The 23,793-nt window shown below is 39.6% G+C and overlaps 2 protein-coding genes across 6 annotated transcripts in view; both read left to right on the plus strand.

Moving 5' to 3' along the window:
- usp45 (ubiquitin specific peptidase 45) overlaps positions 1–13,397 on the plus strand; it is a 28,213-nt gene extending 14,816 nt beyond the window's left edge. The window contains exons 9-18 of one of the 3 annotated variants that reach the window (XM_067511204.1): positions 4,374–4,461; positions 6,526–6,607; positions 6,968–7,059; positions 7,779–7,835; positions 8,136–8,267; positions 8,623–9,277; positions 9,454–9,551; positions 9,698–9,805; positions 9,984–10,128; positions 10,906–13,397. In XM_067511204.1, the coding sequence (XP_067367305.1) occupies positions 4,374–4,461; positions 6,526–6,607; positions 6,968–7,059; positions 7,779–7,835; positions 8,136–8,267; positions 8,623–9,277; positions 9,454–9,551; positions 9,698–9,805; positions 9,984–10,128; positions 10,906–11,036 (1,588 nt within the window). In that variant the 3' untranslated portion in view covers positions 11,037–13,397. Of the gene's footprint in view, positions 1–4,373; positions 4,462–6,525; positions 6,608–6,967; positions 7,060–7,778; positions 7,836–8,135; positions 8,268–8,619; positions 9,278–9,453; positions 9,552–9,697; positions 9,806–9,983; positions 10,129–10,905 lie in introns of all 3 variants that reach the window. The other 2 variants (XM_067511205.1, XM_067511203.1) reach the window with 2 other exon arrangements.
- Positions 13,398–15,657: 2,260 nt separating this feature from the next.
- Positions 15,658–23,673, plus strand: pnisr (PNN-interacting serine/arginine-rich protein). 3 transcript variants are annotated; one of them, XM_067511199.1, is made up of 12 exons: positions 15,659–15,802; positions 16,340–16,438; positions 16,566–16,742; positions 17,497–17,732; positions 18,111–18,273; positions 18,964–19,154; positions 19,335–19,475; positions 19,574–19,673; positions 20,274–20,327; positions 20,741–20,926; positions 21,054–22,176; positions 23,315–23,673. In XM_067511199.1, the coding sequence occupies exons 2-12, from the start codon at positions 16,351–16,353 to the stop codon at positions 23,346–23,348; spliced, it is 2,493 nt and encodes an 830-aa protein (XP_067367300.1). In that variant the 5' UTR covers positions 15,659–15,802; positions 16,340–16,350; the 3' UTR covers positions 23,349–23,673. The 3 variants fall into 3 exon arrangements, with proteins under 3 accessions (XP_067367302.1, XP_067367300.1, XP_067367301.1); XM_067511200.1 differs by having other exon boundaries at positions 21,054–22,133; XM_067511201.1 differs by lacking the exons at positions 20,274–20,327; positions 20,741–20,926; positions 21,054–22,176 and having other exon boundaries at positions 15,658–15,802.
- The last annotated feature ends 120 nt before the right edge of the window (positions 23,674–23,793 follow it).

Genomic DNA, 23,793 nt, shown 5'->3' on the forward strand with positions numbered 1-23,793 from the left:
TAAGTGATCAGTGCTTGTACTCACTATTTTCACTTTAATCTCAAAATCTTTACTGGAGCTTCAAGCATCTAATTCAGTATCGGTTGATGAAATTCTCTTAACATATTTTGCTAATATTTAAAAGCGGTAGAATTTTTCCTTGCAATTGTAAATGGTTGAAAATAGCCTCTGATTCCAGGTTGTGGTAAAAAGAGATCATGGTGCCAACCACATTTACAAGGAGGAACTGCATATTTATTGCACATTCACAGCTTTCCTCACATGCAGAAAATGCCATACCTTCTAACATGCACAAAGTATACATGATTGCAGGCACATTCTCACCTAGCCTGAGCTCTTTCATGCTTCTCTATTGGACTCCATACATCGGCTCCTCTGCATTCAGTCAGGTCTAAAGCTTTAAACTGAAAGGACAAGGTCAAGAAGGGTTCTTGTTTACGGGGACATTTTCTTCCATTGTAGTGACTTTTATGATGGATCCTCACTTGTCACTACAACTTCTTGTCACTCCAAGAGGGTTGAGTCTGCCCTTGACCTGTAGGGACTGACAGCAGTTTCCCATTCTCTTCTGCTCCTTTACCCAGTGCTGTATTTTTGTGTTCACAAGCAGGTTAATTTAGCTTTTTTGGATTAGGTCAGGGCCAGTTTAAGTGTTTATGTGCAGGGCACACTGAGTCCAGTTTTGTGTTTTTGTATGCACATGTGCACATGCATTTGACCTCAACCAACTGAATATTCTACAGCCTGCCTCTTTTCCCTCATTCTGCCAGCAGAAGTGGTCTGGTCTGTGCTTGGACAACTGCCAAGCTATGTGGGTAGGATGGTCAGCACCACACACTGTATCTGGTGCCAGGGAGGGTCCCAGCTTGTACCCAGACCTTGTTTAACCACAAAGCTAGTCTAGGAAGGTGACATTTAATTAAAGCTAAAATATTTTCTATTCGGGTCTGGGGACCTGGAGTCTAAGGTATGTTAGAGACAGAGTCATGTATCCCTGTATATTGCTTTTGTTCACCTGAAGCATTAAAATGTATTATGTATGCAAGTTACAAGTTGTTGTTGTTGTTAGTCTATTTTGATGTACCCTGTACATATCTGATACATAAGTTGGACAAAAAGGCCACACAATGGCATTCATCTACACCTGCTTCTCTCAAGGGCTGATTGAATTTTCAGGACGGCCACTGGATACTTTTTTTTTTTTTTTCCCTTCTATCCAAGTGCTGTGTATAAATGTCCACATACCCAGATCTTTCAAATATTGTTCAAAAGCCTTTATCAGAAGCCTTACATCCCTGATAGAAATAGCAGAGAACAACAATGAATTCCATCTTGTGCTCTGGCATCCAGAACACAGGCACACACCTACATGAACACACACAAAGAGGCAGGGATGGGATGCTGGTCTGCTCAGGAAGAAGACCTCTTTCAGGTTGAAGAAAAGAAGCAAATACACAATATTACATAGTTGGTTAAAAAATGTCACAAATATTTGCTTGTGCACATATGCTGAGCTGAGAGCTGCAGTCTTTGCATTCTAACTTTACAGTTTGAGTCTATTCACTTAGTTCCACCTTTGAATGTAAGAAGCTGGTGATTAAGCCTGTTTTAAGGCTGGTATTACATGGTTCATTGCTTGTGACACTGTTAGTATTGTCTAGAAGTTAACTTGGTAAAGTCAATGTAAGTCATTTCTTTCAGTTATAAAAAACCTCACATGTGGAGGGTTGTGTAGAAGCAAAGGTGGTAGATTGTTGTTTTCACTTTGAAAACTGAAAATGTATAATTTGCAGTAAAGGACAATACAAATGCTAAAAAGAGCTTGACTCCTCTAAAAGAGAGTCACTTTTTTAAAGTCCTTTCTAATTTGTTTTAAGCTTTTACAGTTTACATGGAGAAGGTTTGTGTTCTCACACCACAAACCATTTTTTTTGTTTTGTTTTTTTGTCAATCACAGGTGATACAATTGATGCAAGCTAACTCAAACTGAAGACTTGAAATTACAATCTTCATATGTCAAAGCTGTATGATTTTTATCTTCTGAGATACAGTCCAGCTTAGTCCAATCACTCATCACGTCCAAGTTATAATTACCGTTGGCTGTTTTTAGTTTTGGTAAATATAAATTATATTTTAGTCTAATCAGCAAGTACATTATGAAAATTTAGCAAAAAAAAACTGTTTTGTGTTATTTTAGACTAATATTCTTCTTATATTGATTTAAACTAAACAAATGTGACTTACTTTGAATACACGTCTTTTTTTCATATGAGCATTTGGACTAAATCAGATACTGCAAAGGACTTAGATATTTTGTCTGCATGTTGTTGGTTGTTACTTTTCTGTTTTTATGTCTATATGTGAGTAAATGCCGGATGATTTATTTTCTGAACTGTGAGTATTTGGTGTGTGTGTGTGTGTGTGTGTGTGTGTGTGTGTGTGTGTGTGTGTGTGTTTGGGGGGAGCTTGTGTGGCCTTGTGTCTGGTACTAACTCATCCGGCTATTAATTGTGTTAGCATCGCAGCTGTTTGCATTGGCCAGATTGAGAGCAGTGCTACAGGGCCCTTCTGCTTCTCTCCACTGGGATAAGCTTCCAGACCTCCCCATTCCCGGTGATCCCAACCAAGCTTTTCATTTTTTTCTGTATCATTCTGCATCTGTTTCTCGCTCTTTTTCTGTCTCTGATCTGTCTCATTCTGTGTTGCTTCATATTTTGCTGTGTGTGTTTGTGTCTCTTGGGAGATTGACATACTACTTAGCGAAACAACAGGGAGACATTCTTTCACACGCTGTTCATTTTTTTTAAAGCTGCTGAATAAATGACATATGTACCCCCCCAATCCCTATCCCCATCTCTATATCCAGCCCCCTCTCCATGTGACTGCACAAAAAGAGCAAAATATTGTAATTTTGATAGGTTGAGTTTGGAGTCTTCCAGACCTCTTGGTTATGACCTGTACTGAGGCAGGTGGCTGGCCATCCCTCCCCCAACCTTGGAAATCCACTCTTGGGCCACATGGCAATGGTTTTTATAGAGATTAATAATTTTTAATGAATTGTGAATTGCATTAATTGGATAGAGAACACTGTGGGTTTGTAGTTTGTTTTGTTTGTTTGTTTTTTCAGTTTGTTCAGCAATGTTATTACAGCATTATTAAGCATTATTAATAATAATTGTTGGCTGGAGTTCCATTAAAAAAGGCAGATCCGCTGTGGTGACCCTGAAGACATGGGATAAGCCGAAAGGACAAATACACACACAAAAAAGTACCCAAAGAAAGTTGTTTTCGTTTTGTTTTTTAAATTTTATTTATTTTTGTAAAGTAACATAAAATCTTAATATTGGACCATCATTTGCTAAGGAACCTCTTATGAGAAGTGTTTAGTGTTAGAAAAAGGGTCTCTTCACACTTCTACTAAACCCTCTATCATTTAACATCCTCAGCGTTCGTTAGAGATCTGGCCTCACGCTGTGTGTCCTGTCTGTCAGACCAACCTGTCCTGTGGTTTTGTGGTGGGCTCAATCCAACAGGTTGTGTTGGCTCTAGCCTTTTCTCCCCATCTGCCCCTCGCATCTGTCTTTACATCTGTTTAACCATAGATGGCCAGGACACGGACCCAAGGAGAACTTCTCCTCTAACTGCTCTGTCATAAATGCCCAGGATGGATGTTCCACCCTGCTTTGCCAAAAGAAATTGTCAGAGAAAGTCAAGGAAATAAATAAACTTAAAGGCAGGACAGCAGATCTGTGGTTTGAATACATAATCTTTATTTCTGTTCAGGCAATTCTAGCATGTAATAGACCCATGTTTTTTTTTTTTTTTTTGGATTGTATTTTTTTTTTAAATTACTTATTATTCCTTAAAATTAGTAGTATTATCACTAACAGCAGGGGTAAATGATCAATATATCTGTCAAAAAGTAATCTGAAGTTAGTGCTGTAAAGAAGGAACATTATTGTATCATCATAACATATTTGATCCCTTTATGGATGTTTATCAAGGTGTACATTGTTAACATATTGAAAATATGTGCGTACACATAAAAAAGTGAGGTTGTTTGTTTGAATGAGGAAATGCTTGATTTTAATTATGAACTGATGTGTTGTACCTGATGTTGTGAATGGATGAGCAACTTTTTGTGTGTCTGTGATCATAGACAATCAAAGTTATTTTTTGTTATACAGTGTTGATGTAATGCAGTAAAATACTGAAGAAGTAGAATGTTGTACTCTGTTACTCAGCTGAAGATTTAAGGGTGTTCTAAATAATTTTTAAACCTTACACAGTCAGATTCTTTTTCTTCTCTTTTCACACTCATCTGTCTTTTGAGTATTCAAAACTTTCATCTTGTGTTTACGTTTTATTTCCAGAGCCCCACGTTTCAAGGGCTACCAGCAACAAGACAGCCAGGAGCTTCTACACTACCTACTGGACTCCATACGAGTAGAAGAAACTAAAGTGAGCTTATCACGTGTACATATACAATCTGCTTTTATTTCTTATCTTTTAATACAATACATTTCTTAGAAGTCTTTTTCAAAGTTACCTAACTACCTACCTTTTCATAACAGATTCTCAAAAATTGCACAAACTGCTGTTGTAAAATAAAAAAAATTTTTGTAAAATTTGACACAACAAAACTGAGGGACTGGACGTATAGAATTATTATAATATTATAAAAATTTAATCAAATTACAAATGTTGAGGTAGTCCATGGTTACTGCCATGGTTATCAAAAGCTGCTCCAGATGACTGGAAAATGTATTGATGTGCACCTTGAACCGCACTTAACAATTCATTATCATGTAAAGTTACATGCCTATGTGTTTAGGATGGCTGGTGCTTTCTTTCTTTTTTCTTTTTTTTTTTTTGTGATTTAACCTTACGGTCTTTTTTTGGCAAGTACAGAGAGCCCCCACCATCCAGTCCTTCACAGGAGACCACCCAACAGCCCTTTGCAGGGCTTTGCTTGCCCCCATTGCCCCACCTGTGGCTGCGTATACCAAGGAGTAGAAGTTAGCGGGTGTGTTTAGTGGTCAGCCTCGGGCCTAGGAGGGGCTGCTGGCTAGGCTCCCCTGCTCCCATTTAAACTTGTGAACATTGACAGTTGTGCCACTTAGGGGACTTGCAAGTGGCACGACCAGCATCATTGTGTGATTTTGGGAAACCCACAGCTGCTGAATGGGCTCCAGGGCCGTCCCATTGTGCTCGAGGGTCACCCACAGCCCCCTCCTATACACACATACACACACTCATCAGCCCGTCTCCCAATCCAATCAACGAGGTAAATAGGGAGGGGTTAGTCTCCTCTATTCATTCACTCAGAAACTCATTTCTACGCCCAAGCACACTCTGGCATTTTAGGCTGCATTTATGCATGTATTTTTAAGTACTTCTCCATTGTAATATTCCACTCCATTCATTACTTTAATCAAGATCTAATATATTTTTAAAGTATGATTAATGAAGCTTCTACTGGGCAAACATGACAGACACTTTTTCCAAGCCAGCGGCAGTTTATCCATTACTTACAAACCTGAAAAAGACAGATACTTGATAGCTATGTTTGAAGTAACACTGAAATACAGTAGAAGTAATACACACAGGACAGTGTGTGTGAGTATATGCGTGCCAGACAGCGACTGGTATTTTTGCAGTGGGTGGCAACAACCTTCTAAGGGCTTAAGTGGTTGTGTTGATTGGCCATTAGTATCAGAGATCTAAATATGTTAATTTGGCCCCAGTCAGTTATCACCAATTAGCTGAGATGGTAGGTTTTACTCTCTCAGGGCATCGACTGTCCTTCTTTGCCCTGTCTTCATTTTAATTTTTCACCCCTGCACCCTTGTACCAGCAACCTTTCCCTACCCCAACCCCCAACCCCCATCCCACAACCTCCCATCCCACAACCAATCTCTAGTGGGACAGTGCACAATGCTCCTTTAGGGAGGGAGAGAGCGTTGTGTGGGGGTTACTGGTAATTAATTAGTCGGAGAGCTTTAGCCTGGTTTGATGGCTCACTGAGTTGGGTGCAGACTGGCCCGGCTAGGATTAACAGGGCTTTTTGACCTAAATAGCCAGTCCAGTGCGTGGGTCCTAGGACAATGAGGACTGAATGACTGGTCTGGACTGCCGACACAGACCCTGGCCAATTATCTATTGATTGGTGCTTTTGCTGTGACTGTGTGTCTTCACAGTTCTCTCACCAACACCCTCGCTGACCATGTCACCTTCAATAAGATGGCCCTTTGAAGACGTTCTACACACAAATATGCACAGTTCATAATGAGTATTACATGTTAATGTATTTAGACAAGCACAATAATTGTTTTACACTAATGATTGTGATAATAGGTGTATCTGTCAAGTTCAGATATAGGCTAGACTGTGATATGTCAGTAATGGCTGTGAATAGAGGATTCAAGAAAAATATACAACTATCTAATTTATGCCGTTATTTTGCATTAATAAATAGCAATTAAACTCTCAATTGTTAAAATATTATGTGTTTATTCTTTTAAGAGGGTGAAAGCGGGCATTCTGAAGGCATTCAACAATCCCACAGAGAAGACGGCAGACGAGGAGACGAAACGCCAAGTTAAAGGTTTACAAATGTGTGGTGTACTACACAGATGGCCAAGATCAATAGTCCCATCTTGTGGCAGTAAATGGAAATACAGAGGATGAGTGGATGTAGGAGAAAGAAATGAGAGTAGTATATTTTTCTAAGATGAAACTTGTAATTGGTTAATATAAGCCTGTCACCATTTGTAGTCCATGTTTCGGTTATCACTCTGAAACCATGTTTAACCTGGGGTTAATGGAGAGATAACAGTCAAAATAGTGTTTAGTGGAGTACATGACAACTGAATAGTAGTTATATTATAGTATTTTTAGTTCAACCTATTTTTAGTATTTAAAAAGTATTGACAAATGTTCACAGAAATTCTTTCTTTTCCACCAGCATACGGAAAGGAAGGTGTGAAGATGAACTTTGTTGATCGTATCTTTGTAGGCGAGCTGACAAACACAATTATGTGTGAAGAGTGTGAGCATGTAAGTTTCTCTCTTGGTAAACTATAACAAATATTCTGGATAGTGTAAACCAGTCAGAGATGGCTCAGTGCTTTGTCTTTAATGGAAATTTTAGTAATTTCTTTTTCTTCTTTTTTTTTCAACCAACCCTATAATCTGAACAGAACTAAGGTTTTTTTTATAAATGAGTAACATAGTTGAGTTTTTTATTTTTATTTTGCTGCTGCTTTAAGTTATTTCTGAAGGAAGCACAACAGACAACACTGCTATTCTCTATTACAGCAATAAATTGTCAGATATTTGTCACTCAGCTGAAGGAAAGATAACCACCATTAATTTTTCATTGCTATACATACCTTTACACATAGGGAAAATTTCTCCCTTTGATAGCAACAGAAATCTAAGAAAATAAGTCCAAGGAAATAGAAGCCAACAGGGAAAAAAGACAACACAAACACTTCAAGGACCAGCTCAAACACCAACTATCTGCAGCTGGCATTTGCAATAAAATGTGGTAGCTCACAGTTGTTAACAAAGTGAATGCCACAATGCAAACCAAAAAGGACCTTGAAGGTAGAGAGCACCAGGTGTGTAGCTGCAGGGGAAAAAACAGAAAAACAGCCACTTTTAATCTCTTGTCTTGCTGAAAATCGGTGGCAGAAGTTTACTGTTTACAGCTGGCTGTGACTTTTGACTAATAAGGAAGCTGGTAAATGCATATGCTAATATTTGTCTTTCAGATCTCCACAGTGAAAGAGGCTTTCATAGACATCTCTTTACCCATCATAGAGGAGAGGGTAGGCTGTTACGATGGTTCATAAGAAAACCTGTGTGTAAATATTGTAGAGGATTAATACTTTGACACAGAATGAGTAAGTTAATGACTAGATACTACAATTTAGACTTGTTTACATGTCTCATTCATTTTAGTAGATGATGTTAGCCAGAACTTATTAGCCTGTATTCACATTTTCTTTGTGCTAAAACAACCCAAGAGGCTGCATGGGTTGGGTTGTAGAGTTTGGTGTGCCAGAGAGACTGTGTGAATGTGGCCGTATGCTTTCACTGACCGTGCTTTTGCTTATGGTCATGCTCAGATATCGAAACCATCCAACCCTAGTAGGTTGGGGAAGGGCGCGAGGGAGCAGGACACACACATGACTCACAATGACCAGGTTTTTTCTGCAGCACACTCCGTCAACCGAAACACCAGAAAGCTGAGTGGACAGGTGAGGTTTTTTACAGTATGTGTCCAAATGTATTGGCTTCCTCTTTATAATCTCAAATAGTAATTCTCTTATAGATCTTATAGTTTGTTTTTTTTCTTTTTTTATTTATTTTTTCACAGTTTAAATATATTTGTGTGTGCAATGGTGCTTTATTAGCTGGTCTAAAGTGTATATAGTTACTAAATTTGACATTTCATTGCTTAAATATTTCATGTGTCACATCCAGTTTACATTCATCTTACTGTGTGTCACCACTGGGCCAGTGCAACTTTTGAAATGAACCCAAATTGCTTTTGACCATTAAGTGGACACGTCTTTGGAAAAGGATTCAGTCTGTTTTTCTTTCCACTAGAAGCAGCAAAGCAGGAGGTCATCAAGCTCCATAGAAGAAAAGGGAGCAGGCTGCGGAGCAGAGCGACCAGACGAGGAGGGGGTAGCTGGTGGATCAGGCCGTAGTATCTTAGGGTGTAAGATGACCGCTGCCAGCAGCCTTTCAGATGGTAGTGAAAGAGACTCAGTTGCTCAGGACAGCAGTAATGATGCTGACAGTGAGGCCTCAGAGAGTGAGTGGGCTCCACGCACCTCCTCTTCTATCCATGGGCATATGTCCACTCCATCATCCACTTCCACCCTTACTCCATCCCCTACCCCCCTCTCCACCTCCTCCCCCTCGTCATCATCCTTAATGAGGCAAAGTGGCGCCGTAGAGCAGCTAGTTACTGCTGTGTCTAAGGTCAACCTGGGTTTCACATCGAGGGACTGCTCCCCTTCCACACACTGTTCTCCAGAGGAGCTGGGAGAAACACAGTCACGGGATAACCTCCATCCACCCTACCAAGGGGCCTTCCAGGTGCTGTCCCACAGTTACACACCGAGCTCCAAGGAGTGCTCCATCCAGTCCTGCCTCCACCAGTTCACTTCTGTGGAACTCCTAATGGGCAACAACAAGCTGCTGTGTGAGAGCTGCACTGAACGCAGACAGAAGCAGCTGCGCAAGATTAGCTCAATAGGTAAGACAAAACATTTAGAGCCAGAGTGTTGTTTACCTGTGAATAAATAGTAGAATTAAGAAATCTTAGCTGTTCATTTTTTTTACTGGTCAAGCTGTTCCCATGATCTTGAAATGATTATCTGTTCATTTCTGTGTTTTCTTTAAATCTCTGCATGTGCTGTGTTGTTTGCATAGATAAGAAGGTGGAGAAGATTTACACCAGTGCCAGGAAGCAAATGCTGATATCCTCGTTGCCTCCTGTCATCACATTGCATCTTAAACGCTTCCACCAGGTTTAAAGCTTTGCACATTAATTTTCAATTTAGCACATATTTTTTATTTAATTCAGTGTATATTTACATATTCTAAAGTGATAATACGAGGGTTGCATTTGAGTCTACACGCCAAATGTTAAAACACGGTATTTTTGTATTTTAAGGCAGGGATGAACTTGCGAAAGGTGAACCGCCATGTTGATTTTCCTCTGATATTGGATCTGGCTCCATTTTGTTCAGGTTCCTGCAAGGTATTAGGAAACCAAGCCACAGTAAATACCTTTGTGTTCCCTTACATTGGTAGTATTTGTTCTGTGTCAAACTTGTGATGGGTCATTAAACCCACTTTAGAATTTCTGTACTTTTGCATACTAAAGGTTTCAGTTTATAATAGATGTATTTGGTTATTTCATATTTTTACTTACTAATCGTGTTTCTCTCTTCTGCTAGAATCTGACAGCCGAAGAGCCCGTCCTCTTCAGTCTGTATGGAATTGTTGAACACAGCGGCTCAATGCGGGGGGGACACTATGCTGCATATGTAAAAGTACGCCCTCCCCAGAGGAAAAAAGAACAGCACCAAAGGAACCTGTCAGGTTAGGTTTAGCACTTTTGAACTCTTTTTTTTTCAAGAGGTTATTTCTGCTCGTTTATGTGCATTTCCTGAAAGCAGTCAGGATTTGTGCAGCAAAGTCCATATTCCTGATCATTTCAAAAAATTCTCTATAAGGGGAAAGATGAATAGAGCTTTTTGTATAGACTGTATAGACTCGTGTTTAATTTTTTCTTCTTCTCTAGCAATGTCTTTAACAAGGAGAAGTTGTCCTTGCTGCTAACATGTAAAAAACCTGCCAATATTGTAATTGGTTGGAGATGACACAGAGGTCAAACATGTCTTTATAATGACTGCTGACAAAAGGATGGACGGGCAGGACGTTCAGATACACAGCAAATTAGCAGTGAACATAGCAAAACACAAAGCAGCTAAATAAAGTTATATTTGTACTAAATTTAATGTTACACGGAAGTGGAATCTAATGTTAAAGTAGTAAACTATTGGGGGGGAAAAAAAATAGAAAATTTTAAGTTAAGAAAGATTTTTAACCTATTTTCTTGGGGCCAGCACATACACTAGCAGCCTCTACGCTGGCTTCTCCACAGCCAGAAGGGATGCAACTTGACTACAACTCTAGGTAATCTTCTGACATTAAGAAGCTAAGACAAATGCTACATGCTACTCTGGCCAATGATGCCCTTCTTTTGAAAAAAACATAATTTGTTTTAGATTAAGGCAAGCAAAATACCAAATAAGTAACCGCCATGCAAATGCACTTTTGTGCCCTGTGATATTGACACTCTTCTGTGTTTTTCAGGTGTGAGGGAGGCCAGCAGCAGCTCCCAGGGTCAGTGGGTGTACGTCAGTGATACCACAGTTCAAACTGTACCAGAGTCACGGGTACTCAACTCTCAGGCATACCTTCTCTTCTACGAGGAAATGCTCTAATGGTTCTTATAGTATTTTCCCTCTGTTGCGCTTTGTATTGATTTTTTGTTTTGTTTTGTTTTGTTTTGTTTTGACTTTTTGGTACAGTATGAACAGCTTATCTTATAGTATCTGAGTGGGTGGGTGAAAGAAAATGGAAAGGACTTCAATCTACACTCACTCACCTTACATTGTTCGAGAAGTGAGACCAATGTCATTCCAGTACAAATTCGCAACTAAAACTGAAACTTCTTAAAACATCTGATATATATAAAAGATAAACTTATATTATTTCATTTCTGCTTTGACATTGCTCTGATTTTTATTCATGATTCCTATTGTAAAAATCCTTAAAAGGTCAGGAAAAAAGACTATTATGGAGCCTAGACTGAGATAAATTTCTTTTCTGTCACAATCATGTGTCAGAGATATAAAATGCATGGAGTTTGTTACAGTATTTAACAGGAAATAAGCAGAACTATCGCATGCTCAACTATGCTCAGCACTGACTATTTGATGTCAAAAGTGCGTCTGTGTGTGTGTGTGTGTGTGCAAGCGCACGCATGCACAAACATGTGACTGAATGAAAGAATGAGAGACAAGAGAATGTAGTTTTAAGGTGCTATGTGTAGAATTGAATATCAGAATATGCCAGATACATTTTACATAGTTATTATAATTAATATAAAAACTCAGGACCATCATAATGAAAATGTTCTTTTCTTAGGTTGTGTGTCTCTGTCTTAATTTGATGAGAAATGTGCTTAACTTTCTTTGGCAGTTGCAGATCATGGATAGTAAGAAACGGAAATATAAATTCAGGCATGTTTGCTCTCTTTAACTAAAGAGCATGGAGACAAGGAGCAACATATGCTGTGACAGAATTTATACAAAATACATTGTACATTTGAGAAACTCAAGCGTGAATAATGCAATTGGTGTCGTATACAGTAATAGCTTGTAAATGTCTCAGCCTTAGACCTACTCATGTATGGTGATATTAATGAAGCTGTTACATCATACAATAGTTTGGCACAATGATTAAAATTGCTGCACATAGCACCTTTGAGGAGTAGCACAAGTTATTTTGCAGTCTGATTTGAATCGATTATTTTCTTACATCAGAATATATAAATGTAACATTATCATTGGATTCCATTTGCCAAAGATGGGTTTTGTAACTGCTAGTCTGAGCAGAAAATCCAAACCAAACACAAAAGGACATCATACAGTCTCTTTAGCATCTTTTCTTTTGTAGTCATCAGTGTGATTCTCGAGTATCATTGCACAAATCAACATACTCGACGTTTATCAGACCAACAAAGCACCTTGTCTGCCTTCGTTGTGGTTCAGCTTTACTGTAACTGTGCAGGCACACACACAAACCCATCAAGATGATAATATCAGATAATTTGATCATAAAGTTGAGCATTAAATATTTTGAAAACTTAAAGGCTTTCAAGCCTTACTAGATAAATCTTTGCTGTAATGTGCATGGGTTCATGTTCTGATGAATGTATTGCCTATTCTTGAAATATCTGTCAAATGAGCTCTTCATCTTTTTCTAGAAAATATTTTAGATGAAAGCATTTTCTTGCTTGTTGGTCATTTTCCAAACCAGTAGATAGGAAACAGGTTTAATATGTATGCATTAGAATATAGAGGTTTATCATTTTTCTCTTGAAACCAGGACGAATGCAGTGCCTGTGCTTCAGGTTTAAGAAACCTGTGCATGGTGATGGAAAAAAATAGATATGCAAAGAAAGATGTGTGGTATATTTATGTACAGTATGACTTACTGTAAGTAAAAATGCTAGATTTAAAAAAAAGAATATACAAAATTATGGTGCTTCAGGTTTGCAGGGTTTTTCCTCAAAGCAGAATTGTTTCCAGAAGATTACATGTAATTTCAGTTTTGAAATAATAGACATTCAGAATGAGTATATCCACTTATTGTATCAAAATAAATCTAATTTATGAACTGAACATTCTACAGGGCTCATCTATCCATGATTTTTAGCTTGTCTTGTACAACAGAATTTATTTATTTATGCATGTTATTTGTTTTTGGTCTGATGTGATTTTGTTTTTACTCTAAGTGAAATGTTGTCCACCATTTCTCTGTGCTGTCATTGTGTGTCCCATGGTGCCATATTCAACCCCTCTTTGTTGCTGATCGGCCCTGACTGGTGCAAAGCTGCACTGCTTCAGAACATGTCGCAAACTGGTGAAGAGGAGGTGGGTGTGGAATCGGGAAAAGGGCGACGTCCAAAAAGATTGCTTTGCATGTCCTCCTGTCCCCACACGCTGTGACATTCAAGACATGTTGCTGGAACATTAAAACAGGTTGTCAAGCCGCCACCAACTTGACAAAAGAACAAATGTTTTCTGAAATGTATTTGTCTATTTTTAAAGTGAGGTTCGGGAGGGGGTTGGCTTCTGGCTCATGGACGTGCTGCTAATGGTTTTGACATGATTTAATCTCACTTAATGAAAGGCACCCTCCCCCTATTTGAGACAGTTGCACAAAACTAATAAAGTGAGAGGGAATCTACCAGCAGTGGAGGCAAAATGTTACTGCTCTCACCATGCGCTAAACTGTCACACTCACCCTCACCTACCATAGCTTAATGCCACATCCCACATAGCCTACAGTACATGCATTATTACAACACAGTAAACACATTTTCTTATACAAACTCATTTGGACATGTGCCTTGGGCTTTTCTTTTCTCAGCATCTAGACGTCACAACTCCTTGTTAACCACATAGCACTTGATGGAGCACAGAACAACACCTGCACATAAGCCTTTCTTACAACCGAGTGTGTTAAATACATTTAGCAAAAGGCCGACAGTCTAGGAGCTACAAAGCACCTGCACACTAGGCATTTCCCCCAACACTGTAATCACGTGCTAATAGACTGCTTAATTTTGAACTTTGCTATAGAAATACAGGAATGACACCAACATTATCACATGTCTAGGTTAAATTAATTCATATTCACCTCTCAAAGTGGACATCTGCCTTATGACATCAGAACCTCAGGGGTCCTTCAGGACCTGGGAATGGCAGCTAGATAAAATGGTGACAAAATAATCTTGCAGCCATGTTTTGTTTAGCACTCTTTTGTCAAAATGAGCTGCATTTTTGTTGTTTCCCAGTAGTTAGGAGCTGGGTTGGGGTTCTGTGGTTGCTGTGTCTTGAGAGGTTGGGTAAATCACGAAGTGTATGTATAAGTGTAACAATGATTTCATCAATGGCATCACATATTGGCATTTTAATGTTTTGCCTTTGACGCTTGCCTGGTCAGTTGTTTGTTTTGCAGCTATTGGAGCCACTGAGGTGGCAGGTTTGTTTGCTCTGCTCCACCAGCGGCTCAGTCATCAGCAGTTATCTAAAAGATAAGTGTTCTCCTGAAGCCTTAAAAGTCAGGCCAGCTATATGTAATCTAAACAGCATACAGGAGATCAGACTTTTGTTTGTTCAAGTACAAAACACAATTTATGAAACTTCAACTGTTGAAAACTAAAGCTAGTCTTACGTGAGATTTCTAGAAGTTGATGTGTAGTACGATCTGCAGAGCCTGTATTTTTCAAATAACACAACTGAAGGTAAAATTGTAAATCAATATTGCTCATAACCTAACTCGAGTAAAAAAAACAATATTAAATCACAGAACCTTATGGGTCTGCTTCTATTAGTCAAAAACATGTTATTATGGTACATATTTCTTACTTTTAGCTATAATAGATGGATGTGCTAACACACACTCTTAGCAACATAATCATTGACTTCAGGCAAGATTCATTTGTTGGATCGGAAAAGGCAAAAATTAGCTGGTGGGCTCTTCATAACCCCCACTGATCGTGGATTGTTACACTGGATCACTGCACCACTGAAACTGATATGTTAGTATGTTTTTCCAAGAACAGATTTGGCAAATAACAGTAGTTATTATAGTAGGTTTTAAAATAAACTTCTACATCACAGACCTTCATGCAGATGTAATAAAGCAGTAACTCTCATGACCTAATTGTGTCAGGAGATATTATGTGTTACTTTTTCATATTTGCACTTTCAAAAACACAGTTACAATTATTCGAAACATTGCAGTTCAAATTACACAAACATCCAAAACATTACTCAAGAGCTTATATTAGTGGAGTTTGTGAGAGGTTGTAATTGCCTGCATTTTTATTAATAAATCGTTTATGAGAAAAAATTTCAGACATTTAAGTAATTATTAAATCAAATAAATACAATTAAATTGGAAGAATGGGCAAATGTACTATTTCAGGTGAGGATATAGTACAATCTACTGTCTACTGCTGACAGAGCTGTGTGTTGCTTTGCTTGTCACATTTATGGTCACTGATTGATTTATGAACCTATGTTACGATCTTTATTTGATTTTGCACATTTAAAAAAAAAATTTTTTTTAATTCACATGTCTTTTGCTGACACGCTCTATATGTTTAACATATACAATAAAAACAGGATAAAACAACATTTTGATATAGACAAAAATAAATGTAGATAAAGAACAGCTTCACCTTTCTACTGAATTTGCAAATTTCCAAACAATCTTCCAAGTAGCGACACTAGTTCTAAAAGGCGGCCAACGTCAATCAAGTATTAAGCGCGTGTAGCCTGAGTTGAAACATTTCCGACAGCCTCTGAAAGCAGCAGTATAGCCTCAGTTAACGCTTCCTCCAAGAGACTCTCATCATTTGCAGCCATTTTGATTTGGATTCGCAACATCGGAGAGAAACTGTTTGGGAAAGGTGGGGATTATGTTACTCAAAACACAGCGCCGATATAAGTTTCCTTAGCCTCCCTTTGTTATGGAATGCAATTTATTTTCACAAACACTTTTGATCACCCGGCAAGATAATGGTGCGGCCGTCTGTTAGCCTTTATTTTGTAACATAGCTAACCTTAGCTCACGTTAGCGTGGGTGAGCTTTCTTAGCTCACAAACCCACGACCAGGGGCAGCTTACTAGATTGTCTGTGCATTTATTTTAGTATGATATGTCAGTAATGCCACATTACCTCACACTACACCGATTTGCGGCCTCTATTAGCAAAGCAAATTATTTCTAACTAACTGGCGTCGCTAACATTAAGCTAGCCGGTGAGCTTGGAGTAACGCTAGCACTTAGATGGGAGCAAATTGTGCATTATTTTTTATTTTTTTGGCTTTCGCCAAAAGCCATGTGTAATGTTAGAGCACATAGACTGCTGCAGCACTTAGCTTGTCAGCAAAAGAGATGCTGCGGGCGCATACCAAATCTAAGTATTACTGGGCTGGTAATTTCAGGTTTGTGAGTGATGTGGGACCAGGGAGGACAGCCATGGCCGCAGTGGCCTCTGAGCCAGCAGCAGTGGATGCAGTCTTTCCAGCACCAGCACGATCCAGGTCAGTGAGTGATGCATCACATTTTCATTGTGCTTTGCATATTTCAAACAGACACTATAAGTGTATCCCTCTTCCTATGCTTGTACCTTTTTAAAATCTTTGGGTTCAATTTTTTGGCTTTGTGCAGGTCAAGTGGACTGGGCTGCTCTAGCACAAGCTTGGATAGCCCAGAAGGAGTCCACGGGGGCAGATCAGCAGAACATTCAGCCCAATGGCCAGGACATCCCAGGTCTTGAACCTGTTGGACAGGGCAATCACAGTGCTTTCCAGGGTGACCCAGGATTTGGCAGAATGTGGCAGCCAGGTAGACCTTTCACATCAACCCTTTGAACCACAGTTGTAGGATGTTTTTATTTTGCTGCACTATTCTTTTCTTTAAAATTTTTGGTACTGAAATAACTCAGTACATTTAATACTGTTATTATTAATACCAAGTTATTATTGTTAAATAAGAGACACATTTTTATTGTTGATGGCATATTATGGTATTTCCAGCATAGACACTTGAGGCTGTTAGACTGTGACTAACCAAGTTAGTTATTGGCCATTAGTAAATTTCCATTGGCGCTTGTCCTACACGAGGCCTGCAGCTTTGCAGCTGAATCAGCATGTTGAATCAATGTAGGTACCGTCGGAAGAATAGAGACGGAAGTTGTTTTAAACTACTTTATACAGAAAGTCAAGAGCGATATGAAAATGGTAAGCAAGCTATGCATTGTTCACAGTTTGTATTTACGTGGCCCCAGGTCTTACACTTTCTCTTTTTCCCACTCCATTGCTGCACATGCTTGTTACATTGGCTGTCCAATTGTCTTTGTGGTGTGTTCAAGTGCCACTTGTCAGTCCAGACAAAAACAGTGTTAGCAGTTGGCCTTTGCCGCTGCTAGTTCTTTGATGTTATATAGGCATTTCACAGTCCTTACATTTACTTTAAGGGCCAGGTACTTCTTCCCTATTGAGCAAACCTTGAGAATGAAAGACTGTAGAAATGTCCTAAGTGGTTAAATGTAGTTCACATACCTTGGGTTGTTGTTGACTAACAGTGTTGTTATTAACAGAATGGGGAATGCATGGCCAGCCCCCTGCTCCTCCACCTCCTGATCAGACCTGGATCCCTCCAGGGTCAGGACCGATGGATGTTGTGAACCCCAGTGAGGACAGCAACAGCCAGGACAGCGTGGAGTTCAACTCTGAAGCCCATCACGGGGTTTACCCCCAGAACAGCCATGGGTATGGGGCACAGCCCGACAGCTACGCCATGGCCCCCATGGCCATGAACCAGTTTGATTATCAGGTATGCAGATGCTACAGTAGAAATTGTTTGGGTTTTAGTGTGACAGCCACGTAACACATGAAGGAGCAATCCATTGAAACTGTGCCGGCTCCCAGCGTCTTGGTGTATCAGTCATTGCTTTCTTGATGCGGTGCAGAGGAAAGTGTTGGCTTGTTGAGGATCCAGCATGGTTTGGTAGTATTTTATTAGCTGATTTCATTGTTTTACTTTTTCTTAAGCAAACTGTAGCAGAGTCAGAGGTGATGGATGGTTCAATGTCAGCTAACATTTCTGGGGAAACAACCACACACTCAGTAAATGCCACTTTATGGCAGTAATAGCAATTCTGTATTTTTATTTATATGTCATTGTTATTCCGTTTTTGCTTTCTCTCTACAGCATGGAGCTGCTTCATCCTTCACCCCCACACCCACGGGCTTCCCCTCCCCATACTGGCAGGGTCCTCCTCAGAACAGACGTGATACCAGACCACCTGGATTCAGAGACCGGCCCAGATCCCCTATCCAGCTCCCTGTCAAGCAGGAGGTTCCAGCACCTCTTGGTGAGTGTGTTTTTTACACCTCAAAGAATGCAACTCTTCTTAATTTTTGAACTGTAGGTGTGCGTTACCATTAGAGCACAAAGCAGTTGTTGAATAACACAAATTTAATCAGCAACTGTTTCTATTGTAGGTTATTTTTCAAGCGAAGTAGCCAAACATTACCTGACTCCAGCTTTTATTTTGCAAATTTTGGTTCATCTCTATGTTTTGGGATAAAGTTTTTTGTTTCTGACTAATAATAAAATAATTAGACAGTTTGTAATTGTTCTTAAGTACTCAATGAGTTTTTACTTTTTGAACAATGTGAAAAACTCCTAAATTGAAATAAGATTAGTGCTTCCTCTGTGGTCACTCTAATGGATGCAGCAGCAGTTCTCTGGAGTTAAAACAGTAATGTAAGCTGTCACAACTTCCTTGGTGATGCCTGCGCTGTGTGTTGGCTTTGCTAGTTAACAAGTTAAAGTAATAACAGCTGCAGCAGGTAAAAACTATAGAATAAATGTTTAAAACAAGTTGTCATGTTACGCCAATCATATGATCTAAACACTTCGCCTCTTTTAATTTTTGCTAGTTGTATGCACATTTCACTATAAAGCACCCCTAATAAAAAAAATATATAATTTAGGTAATAAATAGGTAAGTAAATGGTACATTTTCAAAACTCGAGTTGATCCTAAGTTTGCCCTTCAGATGCTGTAAAAAGACGCACACTTCCTGCATGGATCCGAGAGGGCCTTGAGAAGATGGACAGAGAGAAGCAGAAGAAGCTGGAACGAGAACGAATGGAGAGGGAGCGGGCAGAAATGGCAAAGGATGATAGCAAAGAGCAGGAGGCAGATGAGGAGGGTGATGGGCCACGCATTCCCCGCAAGAGTAAATTTGTAAGCAACCCACTGGAGAAATGTTTTCCTTTTGTAAAACCGTTTACATCGTGTGTAGTTCACGACCATGAACTTTCCTAGGTCCATGTGTAAGAATTTAAGTAATGGCTCCCATATTAAAGAATGCATGCTTTGATGCCTTGTTGACTGTAATTCGGTCTTTGCTTCTGTCTACATTAGGACAGTGATGATGAAGGGAATGATGACAATGACGATAACGGAAAGACCTCTATAAAGAAGGAATTTTCTAGGCAGAGCCCATCGCCTACTGCAGAGGACAGCGAACTTGAAATGACTGAGGAGGAAAAAGAATTCCAGCTGGTTAGATTGACCTGATTTTTGCAAGTGCACTGTTGTGGTTGATCTATTTTTGTAAAATAATATTTTAAATCTGTTTCCCCCCCGCCCCCTGTTTTTAGATGATTATTACAAAAACACTTCTGACCGAGATCCTTCTCGAGGTTACTAATGAAGAAATCCTGCATGTGGCCAAAGACGCTCACCGGAAAGCTACTCGAGGTCTGTTCTTGTCTTTTCCAGTTTATGCATCATCTATGCTTGTCACCCAAGCATCATGTATATAACTAAAGAGAAACAATCATGTGCATAAACGATCTCTATTAATTAGGCTGACTTATGCCCTGTAAACTAGGGCGATAGACCAGAAAACATGGGAGTACTTCTGATATGCATTTTCTGCTAATGCATCAGAAGGAGAGAGAGGGAGCAGAGCAATGTTTATCAGAGTATCTGAAAACCTGGTTATCATGGTATAGAAGCTTCTGCAGAAAGACTTTATGGCTGTTAATGAAGTCTCAGCATTGACCTTGACTAGCACCCACTTATAGATACAAGTGACTTTCTCTATTGAAGTGACTGTGCATTAGAACAGATTGGTTCTTTCCCTCCTGTCCGACTGTTTGACTTGGATTGTGTGACAGAAGTTTGTTTGTTAACTCTCTCTCTTTTCTCTATTTTTTTAATTTTATTTTTCTCTTGTTACCAATGGCTGCGAATACTGCTTTATCTGTGACTCCCTTCTCTAGCGACTCTCTTGCCTTTGAGAAAATGGCAGTATGTGTTTTAACATGTTGTTCCTGTTGTTGATGTGAATCAAAGCTCCTGCAAAACAGCTGGCACAGTCAAGTGCACTGGCTTCTCTGACTGGTCTCAGTGAGTATCCCTTTTTCTGTCACCCGTGGGGGGGAGGAATATATTCTTAATTTTTAATGAATGGCGCAGTGTTAGTAGGAATGTGGTTCAACCTATAAACACAAGACCCAAAACCCAAATACTTCAATTTGTAAGATCAAGACAAAAGTGGCATCTTAGTGAACAATATAGGCTCAATATTGCACTTTGGTTTAAAAGCATGCTCTCAAAAACCGTATGTATAGTGACTTCTTAAGGGCTATATTTCTGTGTTAGGGGGTTATTAATGTCAAATACAAAGATGCAGAGGATGAAGGGCCTTTTAAATAGGACCCTGGGTTGGGATTGAGGGGTAACAGAAGTTGGAACCTGATTGTTAAAATTGATCTGGATCCTTTCCAACACTCAACAACCCGGGGGCTCTGTTGTGGCAGGCGGGATTGGTGACTATGGTTCAGATGAGAGTGAGGATGAGGATGACCGCAGTGTGCGAGGCTCAGAATCCTCTGACACCGATGAGGAGGAGTTACACCACCGCATACGGGAGAAGCAGGACGCTTTTCGCCGCAAAGAGCAGCAACTGCTAGAAAAACAAACACAAGAGGCTCTGCTTGCACGTGGTAAGACATAACCTTTGTATGAACGTTTGAATCGTTTCTATGAAAGGTTACATGAGGTGTTACAAATCACAACGTCGCCTAAAATTTTCTGATTTATGTAAAACTGAGTCTTTCTGTGTTTCCGCAGAAGAGATGGCAAAGGAGAGATTGAGCAGAGAAAAGGTGGAATATGATGAGGGACAAGATGAAAATCCACAGAAACAGGAAGTAAAAGAGAGGGAGTCAGAGCCCTTGGTAGAAAGACGTAGGTCCCGTAGTGAAAAGGAGGGTAGTGAGGGCAAGAATTCAGGTAGAGGGAAGGAGCGATCAGGGAGAGTTGGCAGTGATTCTCCAGCCAACGGTCACAGTAGTAGCTCCCGCTCCACTTCCAGCCACAGCAGCAGTCGTTCTTCGTCTTCGTCCTCTTCTTCCTCTGCATCTTCCCGCAGTTCCTCCCGGTCTTCCTCCCCACGAAGGAAACGAAGGCGTAGTCGCTCTTTGTCTCACAAGGCCCGGCGGCGCAGCCGCAGTCGGAGCCGCAGCCGCAGTCACAGCTCCCATAGACATCGAAGTGATCGTAGCGAGAAGGGAAGGGATCGGAGAAGGAGCAGTGCTGAGAGATCAGGCCGCCACAAAAAGGATCGCAGTGATTCAAGGGAGCGCAGGAATCGCAGGAGTAGGTCCAGATCCAGAGACAGGGACAGGGGCAGGGTCAGGGCCAGAGAGAGTCGGAGTCGCAGCAGAGACAGAGAAAAGGAAAAAGACAGGAATAAGGAGAGGAAAAGGAGCCGGGAGCGCAGGGATAGCAGTCATACTCGTAGCAGCAAACACAAGCAGAAGTCTTCCAGCAAAGATAGAGAGAGGAGGAGAGAAAGAAGTCGTAGCCATGAAAAAGACAAGAAAAAGAAGGATAAGGACAGGGAGAAAGAGTCTGATAAAAAGAGAGAAAAACCAAAGGCCAAGGAGAAGGAAAAAGGAAGCTCTGTAGTTGCTGAGGAGAATGACAAGTTAAAGAAAAGGAAAGAAAGTGACTCGTACACAAACTCTCAGAGTGACAAGTACTCCCGGCAGGATAGCAAAGGCAGCAAGAAGGGCTCCGTCAAAGCTAGCAAGAGGCGCTCAGACTCTGACTCAAGTAGATCCCCTACCCCCGAAGTTAGCAAGGAAAAGAAATCTAAGAAATCCAAACGTAGTCGCTCAAGGTCGACGGAAAAATCTCACAAGTCTGGTAAGAAGGCAAGCCGCAAACACAAGTCTAAGTCGCGATCAAGGTAGTATTCGTTCTTTTTTCCTACTCTATGTTCTCATTGTATGTCTTACTGTGATTTCTCTGGATTCTTTTTAATTCTTTTTAACCAGTATATTTTCAATAACTGAAAAAACAAAACTGAATGTTTTGAGTCTGAATGTTTTTTAAAAAATGTCAACTGCCATCACATCTGCTTAACTGTGTTAAGGCTGATGCAATAAAGGTTTTTAATGCTTCATCATGGATTTATCTGTGAAATGCAAACTTTGCATTAGTGAATTTCTAACCATCTTTATTTATTGTCCATGTTGCCTTGGTAGAACCTAGGTGTCTGTTCTTACCTGATTCCTAAATTTGAAACTGTCATCCAGAGGTGGTAGAAGTACACAAACTTAATACTCAAGTACGAGTATTTGCCTAAAAAAATGTACTCCACTACAAGTAGAAGTACCACTTTTTAAAATTTTTATTAGTCAAGTTGAAGTACAAAATTTCATGCTCTAAAATGTAGTAAATTTAAAGTGCAAAAGTCCAAGTACTCCACTAAGAAAGTTATGTATTATGTGATGCTGTTGATAACATACATTTCAAAGCCCCTAATGGTGAATGTCAAAGAAAAGTTATAGTAATTAAGAAAAAGCACTGGCCAAAGTTATTTAGAAACATGTGGAACAAAAAGAGCACAGCTGTTAATGTCCTGAAAATGTATGTATGACAGGGGTGAACCTATAATGAGTATTAATCAGTTTATATTTCCTTTTGACAATCTTTTCTGGAAAAATGTAATAACTAAAGCTGTACAATAAATGTAGAGGAGTAGAAATACAATATTTTAATCGTATCTTTGTACTTGGGTACAGTACTTGAGTATATGTACTTAATTACTTACCACCTCTGCTGTCTTCTGCCCAGAGTAAAGGTGGACAACTTAAAAGTAATGACCTGAGAATTTTGTAAATTGTAGGTTTGTTGTATAAAATTAGATTCCTGCTCTAGTCTGCATTTCTTAAATGGAGAGTATGTGCTGTATACTGTATAGATGTATACTCTGGCAGTGTGTCTGGTTGCAGAGGATTTTTTGTGCATGTTTGTATGTAGTAGTCTGTGTGACTAAATTGGTCTTTTGTGGTATTAATGTTGTGTCCATGCCTCTCTTACAGGTCAGCATCCCCCTACCGTCGTAGCAGACACTGAGGAGCACAGTTATCCTCCTGATCTGTGCACTTTACAATTTTAAATTCCATGAGTTGAACAGGCTTGTCTCATTATAGAGGCAGTTGTGTCGGTGAACCCCCACTCATACATTTTTTTTTCGTCTTTGTAAATATGTTGTTTTTAATGTGTGGCTGAAGCACAAGACATTTTGAATGGTAGGAGTTTTCATTAGTATCCATTTGCAGAGCTTAATAAGACTTGGTGGAGACAAAAACTTAAGGTGTATAATTTTAAATCATAACAGGATTAACTTTCCCCCCACAAACATTATTGTAAAATGTCAAATAAAGCTGTTTGTTCCTTCGATTGTGTCAGTGTCTTATCATATTGCATGTTGAGGATTCATACGTTCACATAGAATCACATATGAGAGCGATGACTGTCTGTGGTGTTGTAATGGTTAATGCTTTACTTGGCCAAGAAC

This window comes from Channa argus, chromosome 7, assembly GCF_033026475.1.
Source record: "Channa argus isolate prfri chromosome 7, Channa argus male v1.0, whole genome shotgun sequence".
Classification (NCBI taxonomy): Eukaryota; Metazoa; Chordata; class Actinopteri; order Anabantiformes; family Channidae; genus Channa; species Channa argus.